This window comes from Corylus avellana, chromosome ca8 (genome assembly GCF_901000735.1).
Source record: "Corylus avellana chromosome ca8, CavTom2PMs-1.0".
Classification (NCBI taxonomy): domain Eukaryota; kingdom Viridiplantae; phylum Streptophyta; class Magnoliopsida; order Fagales; family Betulaceae; genus Corylus; species Corylus avellana.
Genome location: NC_081548.1, coordinates 20,252,737 through 20,266,506, shown reverse-complemented (window position 1 = coordinate 20,266,506; position 13,770 = coordinate 20,252,737). Strand labels below are relative to the sequence as shown.

General features: G+C 34.3%; 1 protein-coding gene across 2 annotated transcripts; it reads right to left on the bottom strand.

The window, feature by feature from the left end:
* Window positions 1-971: 971 nt before the first annotated feature.
* LOC132189219 (uncharacterized) lies at window positions 972-4,385 on the bottom strand. 2 transcript variants are annotated; one of them, XM_059603838.1, is made up of 5 exons: window positions 4,190-4,385; window positions 3,475-3,919; window positions 2,028-3,366; window positions 1,786-1,932; window positions 972-1,695 (listed from the first exon to the last, which is right to left on the bottom strand). In XM_059603838.1, the coding sequence occupies exons 2-5, from the start codon at window positions 3,526-3,528 to the stop codon at window positions 1,220-1,222; spliced, it is 2,016 nt and encodes a 671-aa protein (XP_059459821.1). In that variant the 5' UTR covers window positions 3,529-3,919; window positions 4,190-4,385; the 3' UTR covers window positions 972-1,219. The 2 variants fall into 2 exon arrangements, with proteins under 2 accessions (XP_059459821.1, XP_059459822.1); XM_059603839.1 differs by having other exon boundaries at window positions 3,465-3,919; window positions 4,190-4,384.
* Between the last annotated feature and the right edge of the window lie 9,385 nt (window positions 4,386-13,770).

Below are 13,770 nucleotides of genomic sequence, written 5' to 3'. Positions count from 1 at the left end.
TAGTAATTTTCTGTGTCTTCTGCTAGAACCTGTACAGATCAAGTCTTGTTTTAGGCACCAGTTGTGGCATTTTATGTCAACTAGGATGAACCTATGGTTCTAAGGCCATAGACTATTATGTGGTTGAAAATATGCCCCAAAGCACTGGTTGAGTTCTGTTGATTGACATTAAACACACAACACTTGCCAGAATTAAACACGAGCAAATGAAAAGTTCTACTAGGAAGTAGGACAACAGATTGAGGATTCACCGTACATGCTTATGATTTGCGAACTAACTACATGCACATGCCTAAGTAGGACCCTTATGGTCCATATGTTCTACTCAAAGCCTTTCATCATTGTACTGAATTTTTTATTTATAGCCCAACGTCCTCTGAATGTAAACTTTAAAATTATTTAACCTTTTGCACCGGTCTTTAAAGCAAAGTCTTGTGGTCTGCAGCAGTCGGTGCATTGTAGTAGTATTTTTTGGTACTCTGGTGGTTTTATACATATAGAAGGTTGGAAAATATTTTAACAAGGAGAATATAATGAGATCAAAGGGATCAAGACGGTTTGAAAACCTTGACTAGATTGGTTACACTAGGGGAGGAGAGATGTGGGTAATACTTTCAGTTGTGAGATTGGAGCTGACCCACTTGGTGAGTCTCTCAATGAGGTGATACTTGGTGGACTGGTCTATTGCTCTTTCCTTGTGCCCATTTCATCTACTCTGGAATGTTTTGTCATCAATTCGTCGTTTCACATGCAATTCGTGCCTTTTTGGAAATATCTTAGCTGGAGGTAGCTAGCATGTAATTTGATAATACAGACAGATACAATCTCCACAAAAAGCTACAAATAGGTAGGCACATTATCTAAGAAATAATTAGTTGCTTTGAGTTCCCGACAAATAATTAGCTGCCTTGAACTCCCCCAACAAAGTTTTACAAGTTAATAACATGGATGCTAATGCAAGTGCAAGTTGGTAACACCACAACATATCCAAATATTGATATAACATGAGATGTTTTGTCCAAATATGATGCTCATACCAGAGCAAACAAAAACTTCAGAAAACAAAAATTTCGCCTGCAAACTGTCTTTCAAGATAGGAATGGAGAAAAAGAAACACCACTTCAGAAAATCGAAATATAGATTAGATTCTGGAAGAACGGGGAAACACCTAATGGGATGAAGAAGCATGTGCAGATGGTGCTATCTTTAGGGGTAAGTGCTAATGAGTTCGGCTCTTTGATCTGTTCTTGCTTTTTTGTGCAACACTTGCACTGCTCTTATGCCCAGTGGCAGTAACTGATCTGCCCTGGCTCACTACTCTCTTTCCTGCTCTTCTAGAAGAGCTCCAACTGCTGTTCCCAAGCGCAGCTTTGGCAACACTATCTGTCAGCACCTCTCTTGCCCTCTGAGGTTTAATTGGCTGCTTGTTCAGGTACACTAGCTTTGGAAGGAGGTCGCAAACTGCTTTGCGCAGCTGCTCATCGCTGATGTTGCTCTGGATTGAATTCCCTAACAGATTGAGAGCCTGCAGAGTGTTGTAGTTGGCTACAAGCTGGCCCAGTGCTCTTGTTGTAGTTATCTTGTTGAAGCTCAGGTCCAGGACTGTTAACTTCAGTAGCCTATGTAGCCCCTCCACATCGCTAATCTTGTTGCCAGCAAGGTAGAGCTCCTTGATTAATGTACAGTTCGACAACCCTGATTATTACAATTGAGAGTGAAAATTTAGAATATCGTTCTAAAAATTACATACAAGGTCATATAAACAGGCAAAATTAGGATAAGTACCATGTCCAATTCTAGAGATGCGGTTGTAACTGAGATCAAGAACCCGTAATCGGGTTAGCTCTCTGAGTCCATCAATGGTGCTAATCTTGTTTCTCGACAAATTGAGCGTGTGAAGGCCCTTTGGGAGAGATCCTGGAGTAATTTGGACTGCAATTTGAGAAAGAACAAAAATCAATCAGCTCAAGTATGACTTTGGATATCTATAACCTCTGAAACTATTTCCTTTTCTGCCGGAGCATTACCTATGTAGTTATTTGACAAGTTGACAGATCGAAGACTGGGGAAGCTTGAAATGGTGGGGATAACTTTTAAGCCAATACCAGAGATATGAGCCACAGTCGAGGATGAATTCAGAGACTGGATGATACTATTGGCATGCAAAATCTCCTCTGAAAGCTTGATATCATGCCGCCGGGTCAAGTGGGTAGTGCTTCTTGCTGGGGATCTATCAGTCTCGGGAGAAGCTGGGAAGAGAATGCCTTCATAATTTTCATTGTTATCAGTTTCTGGAAGTGGATATTGGGTTTCGAGATCCTTCACCCACTTATCCACTCTTGCAAAGGGGGATGATTCTGAAGAGAAAGCAACCCATTGGTTCTGCTGCCACAAACCGGAAACTCCATTCTGAAAAGCATACCAGCTTTTGTATCCATCGTTGTTGTCATTGTGGCCTTTGTTCAAGGATTCTCCAGTGAAAGATCCAGGTGATGCCATCTTGCTCGATTCCCTAGCTCGGTTTGGTTCTAGCGTATCTGAGGAGTATCCACCTTGCGGGTTCAGAGCAGCATGAGCAGGAAGCGAGTGTGATTTCAGGGTCCGCGCATTGTGCAAGTTTCTATGGCTCCATAGGAACAATTTCCACCACAATCTTCTACTGCTGGAGGGGAGAACTTGGCTTGAAGAATGCTTCTTCAACATCACTCTGTCTGCACTGAAGTGGGTCAGTATAGACCTGGGGCTGCCAGGATCAACATTCTCCCTCACCTTTTCAGATAACTCCTGCAATTCTTCAAAAGACTGTGACTTGGAAGGAGGCAACTGATGATCAGTTATCTTCCAAAGCATGTTCCTCGTTTCCACATTGGAACAGGAGCGCTTAAGCTTTGGGGAAGTCCAGAACTCGGCCTTCTCAATCCCAGGATCACTAACATGTCCGCTTTGAATCATATTGACACCCCTTTCACTATTCTTCTCATCAGCTTTATCATCAAAATGTTCTTTCTCCTGAGTATCAAATATTGCATCGGAGAATTCCATGTTTTTGTTTATAAAATAAAAATCTTTATCACCAGAAATAGTTTCATGAGCTGTGGGATCCAAGTCAGTGAAGTCCCTCTTGATCGGGGGGGAGTTATCTTCGTGCTCATCTTCCCCTTCATAAGCTATCTCTGCTGCTTCAACCCCAACAGGACTCTCATGGCTCATAACCTTGACGCTGCATTGAGAGGTGCTGTGGACAGTATAAGGTACCTCAACACTGAAAGTCGTCAATTTCAACTCTTCAGCCAAAGACGATTTCACAGGATGTTCAATCTTGACTTGCAGGGTTTTCAAGTTCTTGAATTCAGATTCCTCATTCCCCTAAAGAAAACAAAGGAAACATGGTGAAGTTAGAAAATCACACGATATATGAATCCCCCACCCAAAAAAAAAAGAAAAACTTAATTCAAAAACTCAACTGATTTTCACCTTATCTTTCTTCTTCCTTCCAACTCGTAAAGTGAAACAATTGAATTTTGCCATTTCAGCAGATGGGCTTGCACAAATTCCAAAGGAAAACGGAAGTAATATGCACTTTTTCTTCTTGTCTTTCTCTGATCTTCTTCGTCTTCCTCTTCTTCTTCTTTTATGCTATTGCTGCTCACATCTCTGGTGGCAAATTATTTAACTACGGCAGGATCACATTGGAATTTTTTTTTTTTTTTTCTTCTTTTTGAATTAAGGGTTAGCCATAATCAATGGGAAGTTGTGAAACCAGTGACAGAGCCCAAATCAAGCACGAACGGAGATTAGAAAAGAAAGGACCAGCACTAGCTCTGGATTGGGAAGATATCTCTAGCGTGTCGGCCAGAGTTGTATGCGCAGCAGCTTCTCTCTAGAAGCTTCACCAAACAGAGTTTCTTCAAAAACCTTCCTGCTTACATATAAGAAAATTTCAGAATGGCAGAACCCTAATATCAAACATCGAGGTTGCAAATTCACATAAAATCAAAAGATCATCATTATTGAGAGAATTCCAAAACACCAACACCCATGCAATACGATTGATTATACGAGTAGCCGAATCCTTTGGTTTGGAACTTTTAACATAAAACCCAAGAGATGTTGGTCTTGCAAGGATCAAATATCAGGGAAACAGGTAAAAAAAAAAGATCTTGGCTGTATGGTTTGAAATTAGTCGCACCTTTTGAAGCTGAACTCCGCCAGATTGTCCACCGAAACGATTTCCCTTTCTACAGCAGTATGAGTCTCAGGTGACACACAACAAAAATTTGTTGAGATCACGGAGAAGCAGACGACCACCACGACGTGAAAGAGAGAGAGATAGAGAGAGAGAGAGATCTGGTGGTGGTTGTTATGTCTTATTCTTTTGACGTTTTTATTATGTTTGAGGAGTTGGATTTTCTGTAGGAGTATTATATATAGAAACGTACACGAAGCAGTGATACTGATACACATACGCGCATATAATAAACAAATAATTGTTTTAATTAATTATTATTATTATTATTATTATTAGCATATAGTAAACAATTATTCTGTCCGTCATTCAGTAACAGTTACAGTTACCTTGTATATCAATCTTGTCCAAGATATCCTACTGTAGAGCTACAGCACGAATCAAGCTTAAACTAAACTGTAAAAATCTGGACACAGATCCTTTCGCTGCAAGGGCCTGCCGCCTGCCCCAATTGGAAAATGATTGATTGATTTATTTACCCACTACTTTATTCATTTTAAGCTTTTGTCCTCATACGGACGGAGATTATTTTCCATGTTTCTGAATGGATAGATATCTTTCTACATTACCTTTTCTTTTTATCCTTTTTTTATTATTATTACTATTATTATCTTCCTTCTTAATCGTTCCTTTTCCGAAGTTCTGGAACATAAACGAGCCGCCATGGTTTTTTTTCTTCTTCTTTTCTTTTTTCTAGTTCTTTCTGGGCTTGACTTTCCCAAATAGTGATGAATCTTTTAAAAAAGAACTACTCATAATTCAATGGATAAAAATTCTTTTATGTTGATTTTGCATTCTCTCAACATATTCGGTTGACATGGCATTTGGAGAGAATACAAAATTGTATTTTTCTTATTTTTGGTGAGAAACTAAATAACCCGACTCGCTTAATGTCAGCACCAGAGTGGCACCTAGGCAGGCTAGGCAGGCATATAATATAATAGGAAGTCACTTTGGTCATTGTCTAATAATGTCTAAGGCCTTCCAATAAAAGAGAGGAAAAAAAAAGCTTTAAGAAGAAGAAGATTCTACATATTAGCTAAATAAAAATCGTTAGTGTATTTTGTATCTCTTCATGTAAAAGTTTCAACACTTTGTAGCTTATAAATTATAATTAAAATGAGGAGTAACTTTACTTTAGACCTCTGAATTACCACACGATTTGATAAGCTCCCAAACTTTAAAATCTCTCAATTTGAACTCCTTAACTTTCAATTGCAGTTAATTTGAACTCATCCATCAGATTTAGCCGTTAACTTTTAACGAAAATACCTAAAAAGGCCAAAATATCAATGATTTTCGTTTATATTTATTTATTTTAAATTTGAAATTAAGGGTAAATTTAAAATTTTATAAAAAAAAAGTCAGGGGTATAATCGTCATTGTCTTACTTTTAACGTTTAAAATCTGACGATGGGGTTCAAATTGACTACAATTAAAAGTTCAAGAGTTCAAATTAAAAGGTATTGAAGTTTGATAGAACTTGTCAAATCAATCGTATAGTAATTCAAGGATTTAAAGTGAAGTTACTTTTTAAAATTAAATAAAACACTTTATAGTGCTACGTGGGATAGTATGTTAGATTTGTAGAGGAAACATATTACATATACCTTTAGAAAATCACAAAGTTTGAAAATAATTTTTTGCATCGCTTTTATTATTCCATAACACTTAAATAAAAAATATTACGACATGTTGAATGGAGATAATTAAACTCCGTATTGGACATAAAGTCTACAACAACATACCAAACAAAAACTTAATTAATAAAATTAGAAGAATAATTTTTTTAAAAAAATAAATAAATTATAATACAAACGCGTAAAGAAAGAATAATTCTAGGTGGTCTACTTGTGTCATACTAAGAATGATGTGGCTATTAAAATTACAATTTGATCAAAATTTAATAATGATCAATTACAAACCTAATGATGATTTTAATAACCACATCATTCTTAGTATGATGCAAGTAAGCCACCTAGAATTACTCCGTAAAAAAATATTATGTAATTAATTTTTAAACATAAGAATATGCCTGTCTTATTATTTATCCAGCCAATTCTAGTGGCACCCATGGTAAAATACTAGCTAAAATGAGCATATAACATCACTATTTGTCGTGTTCATTTTTCGCATGCATACGATCGAGACTAATGCGTGTCACGTCATCCGTGAAATAATCGCAAAGTTGTCACCTTTTGATCATCTCATTCTCACTCACTGAATTCTTACGTGTTCAACTTCTTTTCTTTTACATTGTCCCCTTCCAAGGCTCCAACCTATTACCTACACCTCCGGAATATAACTAATTATGCACTTAAATAATTTAAGTTATCTCTAAAAGATATTTCTGTATCAAATGAGTCAAATACTTTAGATATTTTATTAAAATATAAGATAAATTATACAGTTAATTGATTTCATGGTGCCTATCTTTGGAATGGCATCGGCTCTAGCTACAATTTGGTTGACACCATTTTATATTCATTCAACAAGCATGGCCTTAGAAGGAGTTTCATTAATCATAATTCTGGCTAACAACAACAACAGAAATTTTTTTCGCATTGGACATTTGCTCCAATCATTGGAGATAACTGTAAGTTGGAGTGCTACGAAAATCTCCAAACATATAAATTTTAGAGCACATCAGCTTGCTAAGTGGGATGCCCGCTTCTAATTGTATTTTTGTAAGCATTTTCAACTACTTCCCGATTCTCTCTACTATTCGTACTAATATTAAGAAATTAAGACCCTCCCTTATAAAGAGAGACACCCTTTTGAGTTGAAATTTTCTTCTCTTAATAAAGAGATCAAGAAGCTTTCAATTCTATAATCCTAAAAAAGGGAGAGACATATACTAGTGATCTAATTAGGTAGATGCACCATCAAGGGTTGTGATTTAATGATCTAAGTCTTTGGAAATTTTCAAAGTGGTTAGGGCATGTTTCGAATCTTCACAATGAAAAATCTTCACATATGCTTAATTAGTATTAGCTGCCTTAGTAGGGTCAGGTTAGACTATAATTCAATCGAACTTGAGAGAGCGTTACCACCATCGCCTAGGCCCCTCTTGTGCGGCTTATAATGAGTAAGTGCTACTATAGTCACGCCTAATTAGAATAACTACAATTAGTTTCTTCAGCCTACCAAGGAGACCGAAGTGCCAATATAATATTAATGCATGATAATTTCCTTCCAAACCGAGGAGACCGAGGTGCCAATATAATATTAATGCATGATAATTTCCTTCTTGGAAACCAATAAAATGGGTGTCTATAGATGAGGAAAATAATTCCATATGCGCAAGAAGGATAAGGTAAAAAAGTTCCCAAATCCCAAAAAAAGTAGTATGTGGTGTGAAATGACTAGAACGCACTTGTAAATTATGTTTTTATTTTTAAGTCCAATGGGCTTTGAAGTAACTGCACCCCGATGAATGTACACTCAATTAATGTATCCATATGTAAAGATTTGCAACCATTAATAATTTGTAGTGGTCCACCAAAAATAGACATATTTATTATGTACAAGATGGAATGTAGACAGAACGCACATGGACGGCAAACCTCAGCGACATATTATAGTCTATAGTCTATAGATATTAAGAGTAGCCACGTACCTACTTTTTTGGCCACGTAGTTGTAGGTTGGTAAATTATATTATATAGATTATTTTTGGATTTTTGTCACTTTGGTGATCAAAGATATTTATTTTTTAAGGAAAAATCATTTCAGTCTCATTAATTGATGAAAAATCACGAGCATAAAGTTCTTACATTACAGAGAAAAAGCTCTGAAAAAGTCATAACCGAAGTTATAAGATTATAAGTTATAGATGCATACATAACAATTTGATATTCAAGACCTATCTATGATATCGAAATCCGTTAACCTATGACTAATCTTTAGTTGTAACAAGAGGTCTACTCCAGACAAACTCAATCCGATACATAGGTAGCAACATCCTCCTATAAAAACTCATCATCCTTGATTCGCAAGTCAAGAAATTATTCACATCTTCAACCTAACAGGCCAGGACCACAAAATACAGGAAAAAATAAAAAATACAAAAGCCCACAAAACACCATCGGAGGAAGACTGCCGGATGATTTTGGCCAGAGCGCGAAAAAACCACACGCAGGCGGGTGCGAGTTACAATTTGTTGCTTATGAAGAAATTAAGAATGAAATACAAAAATAAATAGACGGTGGAATAAAAATAAAATAAAGATAAGATATTTTGAAGACAGCTAGAAATAACTGCTAACCTGGTAGAGTGGGCAGAACCACCCATATAGCTTGGGGGGCTTGGTGGTCCATAAAAAAATAATTTTTTTTAAAGAGTAGACCTTTAAAAATTACAATTTGCCCCCACCCCAATAATTTTTTTTAAAATGTTGCTCCCCCAAACTAAAAGTTATAGTTCCACCCTTGTGGCGAATAACAGTTTTAAGGGTAAACGGAGGTGGTTAAAAACCGCTAACTGCATATCCTTATATATAATGTATATAAATAATAATAATAATAATATACAGAACGACGTTGTTTTGGTATTTTATTTATATATATAATAAGCCCAAAAATAATGCTCAATGAAGGCCCAAAATACTATCAATAGGTCTATATATAAAAAGTGGTTATCAACCGCTGATTATAAAAAAAAAAAAAATCTCATAACCGCCTTAGGAGGTTGCGATTAGCTGCTAGAACCAATAACTGCTTGTACATACCTAACATTACAATAAAAAATTAAAAATAAAATAAAAAAGAAAAAAAAGAAAAAGGAGAATTGTAATAAATAAATAAATATAGTAATCAAATTCATTAGATTTAATAACCATCCAATCTAATTACATGGCATATAATTAGTATATAACATACGACGATTCTTAAAGAAGATTGCATCTCCACAAAGCATGAAACTTTATTATTCGTTAATACAAAGTACAGTGCACCTCGTTGGCTTTGGTTTATTCCAACACACTCACAACATGTTTTTTAAGTGTTATTACCAGCAGGTTTCTTCACTCTGTCATGCTCACCTGCCACGTAAAATTAAACAGGTTTTCTTAATTAGAATCTCATGGGGTAATTGGAAATGTTAGAAATTTAACATCTAGAAATCTTCATATGAGTATTGATATATAATATTCTGAGCTACTATTTAATTAAAAAAATTAAATTACTAAATTCCGATGATGTTATTATATTAATCATTATTATCTCTTTTGAGATTTAATCACTCAATTATTTGATTGTTTATATGTGAATCTATTTCAAAGGAAAAATAATAATAATAATAATAATTATAGCCTAGTTAAATGCTTCCACATTAGACTAATTTGGTCTTAGACACATACACTACGTTAAAAATAACAATTTCAAACCCATAGGCTATAAAATGTTGGTTGATAAATTTTTGGGAAATCTTCATTTAATTCAACTTTGGCAATCATCCTTTAAACTTTAAGAACTCGAAGTTTAATATATCCAACTTTATGAAATTTGTAATGTCACCCTACCATTAAGGTTTGGAGTTAAATCGGGTTTGAGGTTAAACCAGACGTAGTATATATAGGTGAAATGTTTATTATACTCATGTATTTAAAAATTATTTAATTTTAAAATAATTAAAAATTCTATAAAATAAAAAAAAAATGGAACCCACAGTTTGATTGTGTGTCAATCGATCGTGGGTCAGCCCGCCAACAATTTTTTTTTTTTTTTTTTAAAGGGATATTTTGGCATCCTTAACAACAAATCCTAACGAAAAGTAACATTACAAACCTTTTAAAATTAAACATACAAAATTGAGAGTTTTTTTTTTTTTAAGTTTAGGAGAATACTTGCAAAAGCTCTGAAAGTTCAGGAGGGTTAGGTAAAATTTTTCTTCACCTAAAATATATATATATATATATATAGAGAGAGAGAGAGAGAGAGAATTAATTATACCATGTTCTAGTATGATGCGTTTACATTCTAAACGCAGACAAATTAAGTATAAAACCAATTGTATCCATAGAAAAATGGCCATTCGGTTTAAATTGTGTGTTTTTTCGAAGACAAGGAAAATAACATGCTGGTTTTAAATAATATAAAGCATCACTCGAAGGGGAAGAGAGAGGAGCAAGGGGAAATGCTGAGAAAGGAGGGACAGAGGAGGGAGGAAGCTCATCCGCATGACTTTAGAACTAACATAGAAAAAAAAAATTAACATTATCATCTTCATCACCAATACAACTTCCTTAATTTGCTCTCTTGAAGTTGTCGTCGACTCGTCATGATGTTGAACGTATATATATATACAAGCCATATATTTTTTGCACGTTCTAAGCCTCTCACCAAGCATGTGGAAAAAGCAAAGTTTGGTATTAATTTTTAAAAAAAATTTTTTTATTCGGGACGGAAATCTATGAAATTACGTAATTACTTTCAGGCTTTTTTTTTTTAATAAAAAAAAAAAAAATTCTATCAAATTTAACGGAAATTAGTAACATAAGGTTTAAATTGAAATTTTTTTAAACATTATAGGATACATTGCCAATTTTTAAACTTTATGGTTCAAATTGAAAAACTTCTTAAACTTCAGGGGGTTAAAGTGGATTTTCCCCAATATATAAAATGGTCAAAGTTACATATGAAGTAATGCAACCTTTCGAATATATATATATATTCAAAGCGGGAGAGGAGAAAAGGGGAATTATAAAGGCGGGTCTTTCCCATAGTTGATCCTAACCGTAGAAAAAAAAAGATTAAAAATATTTTTTTATTCAGGATGGAAAATCAGAACACGAAAAAGAATAACAAAAATGTTTGATTTAAATGAAAGGTTGTTTTTGTGGTGACCTTTGCCAAAACCCAAATGATGAATTTCTAAAGGGTTAATTACTATGTTGAAATTTTGTCGATTATGATAGTTGAGAAAGATGCCATTTGTATTCACATTGGTTGGTAATAATTAATAATGTATTTCTTTGATTAATGTTGAAAGCACCAGTCGAAAAGGTAATAATCAAAAACATATTAGAATATAAATTAAATAATTAAATTTATCTCTTCTTATAAGTTTAAGCTTTTTGGATAAATTGCGATATTAACATGATATTAGAGCCAAAGATCTTGATCAGTTCGAACCATATTTCCATCCATTCACTTCTCATTTCAATTGAATATTTTACGTGTTGAGCATCACCTATTAAAACGATTTTTTTTTTTTTTTTTTTTAAGTGAAATCTCATGCTTTCATTAAAAAATATATCAAAGTTTGAGCCCATACATGAGGAAGAGTGTTAAAGTATTTAATTAAATGATTAAATTTACATCTTCCTGTTAGCTTAAACATTTGAAATAATTGTTAATTTAGCACGGTATCAGAGCAGAGGTCCTGAGTTCAGACTTATTCACCTCTTATTTCAATTAAATATTCTACGTGTTGGGTCTCACTTATTAGAATGAAGTTTGATGTCACAAGTGAGGAAGAGTGTTAGAATCTAAATTAAATAATTAAATTCATCTCTTCATCAAAAAGCTTAAGATTTTATAATAAGTGACGATTTAACCGTTGAATTAGTTATATCTAAAAGCTTGCATATCGAATTAAGTTTAATGCATTTGATCTATTAGAAAGAGGAAAGGGCACCATATATATAGTGGCCAAAGTTACACATCAAGTAACCTTCCAATTATATTAAAGTTATCCCTAGCTATCCGCTATAATCATGTTCTGTTATTGTCCTTCTGTTGCTTTTATGTATTTTTTGTACTTTTAGTTGGTTTTTGCTTTATTTATTGCTTTCCGTGGGTTATAGTCCCCCTGTTTTGAATTGGTCTGAATTTGTGGGGGAGATTTTTGTAGCAGGTAGTTCAACAGCTCCTTCTCGGTTCTCTACAGTGCCACCCCTGCTACAATCACTTAACCACGATTGTTGCCTTTACCGCATAGGATTCTTGACTGAGTTCTTTTGCATTTTAGTACCGCCTTGTGCAGCCTTGGAAAAGGCACGACTTGTTCATGGTTTTTTGGAGACCATGGATGATAATCATTGCCTGTTGTTTAGTCCTTTTAGGATTGCAAACTGTCTATACCAACTCCAACAATTTCATTCTTTTCGCAAAGCATGCACTACTTTTAAAGCATCTCCTTTCACTACAACATGTTGAAGCATTAGTTCTCTGCAAAATTCCATAACCTTCCAAGCTGCAAAAGCTCTAGCAACTGTTGGATTAGAGATGTCTCAGGCTTTGGGGAACACATAGATGCCAAAACATCCCTCCATGGTCTCTGACAATCACATCCACTCCCATCTTCTATTTTTATTTGTCTATTACTGCATTTCAATTTACCTTTATCGCATTGGTAGGCCGGGGTCCTTTCAATTTTCGGGGTCACGATGGTTCGGTTTTGCTCATTATGATTTCTCATACTTAGTACAACTTTGTGAAAACTCCTCCACCTGACTCTTTTGCGCTTCTAACTAATAGGGTAGGTACTTTTAAAAACTTATGTATTTCTTCGAAGCGAAATTCTTCTTGCTATAGTAGTCGCCATTACCAAATCCTCCTCATCTAATCTCTCCAAAAGTCCTTCTAATACATATATAAAATCTTCTTCTTCTGTCACACCCCAACCCCAAATTGGGCCAAGGTGCAGATTATGTATTCTCAAATGCATAGTATAATATTTATAAACTCACCAGTAAATCCAAAGCAATGAGAAATACATTTTATGTAAATTCAAGAGAGCTTCATTTCACCCAAAACTATTAATTTACAATAAACGTTCTATTGTTAATAAACATCATTTAATAACTATTCTATGCTCCGCAAGGTACTCATTCTAAAGTTCTCATCAAGATCCATCTCACTTATTGATAACTTTGGCCTTCTATACCCTTATTCACATTATCTGGGAAAAAAATGGAGAGAAAAGGGGTGAGTTTTGGAAACTCATTAAGTGCATACATAATAAAAGAAACTTTAAATTATGAAATACTTTCATAGTAAAATTTCTTTCTTCTTTGGAAACTCTATTGGAATTTCAATAAAATAAACTATAAATTCTCCAATAATTAATGAAATGCTTCATAACTAAATTTCTGACCTTATTGGGAACTCTTTTGGAGTTCCAAATAAAATAATGTTTACATAATAAATCTCTTCTTCTTTGAGAACTCTCTTGGAATTTCATACATAAAGAACCTCTGATTGAAAAATCTTTAAAGACAAATTATGCTTTAAAAAAGGGGAAAATCTACTTAACCCCCTGAAATTTAAGGATTTTTTCAATTTGAACCCCAAAGTTTAAAAATTGGCAATGTATCCTCCTAATGTTTCAAAAATTTTTAATTTAAACCTTCCGTTACTAATTTCCGTTAAATTTGACGGAAATTTTTTTTAAAAAGTCTGAGGGTAATTACATAATTTTAGAGATTTCTGTCTAATTTGACGGAAATTAGTAACGAAATGTTTAAATTAAATTTTTTTGAAATATTAGAGGGTTACATGGCCAATTTTTAAACTTTAGGGT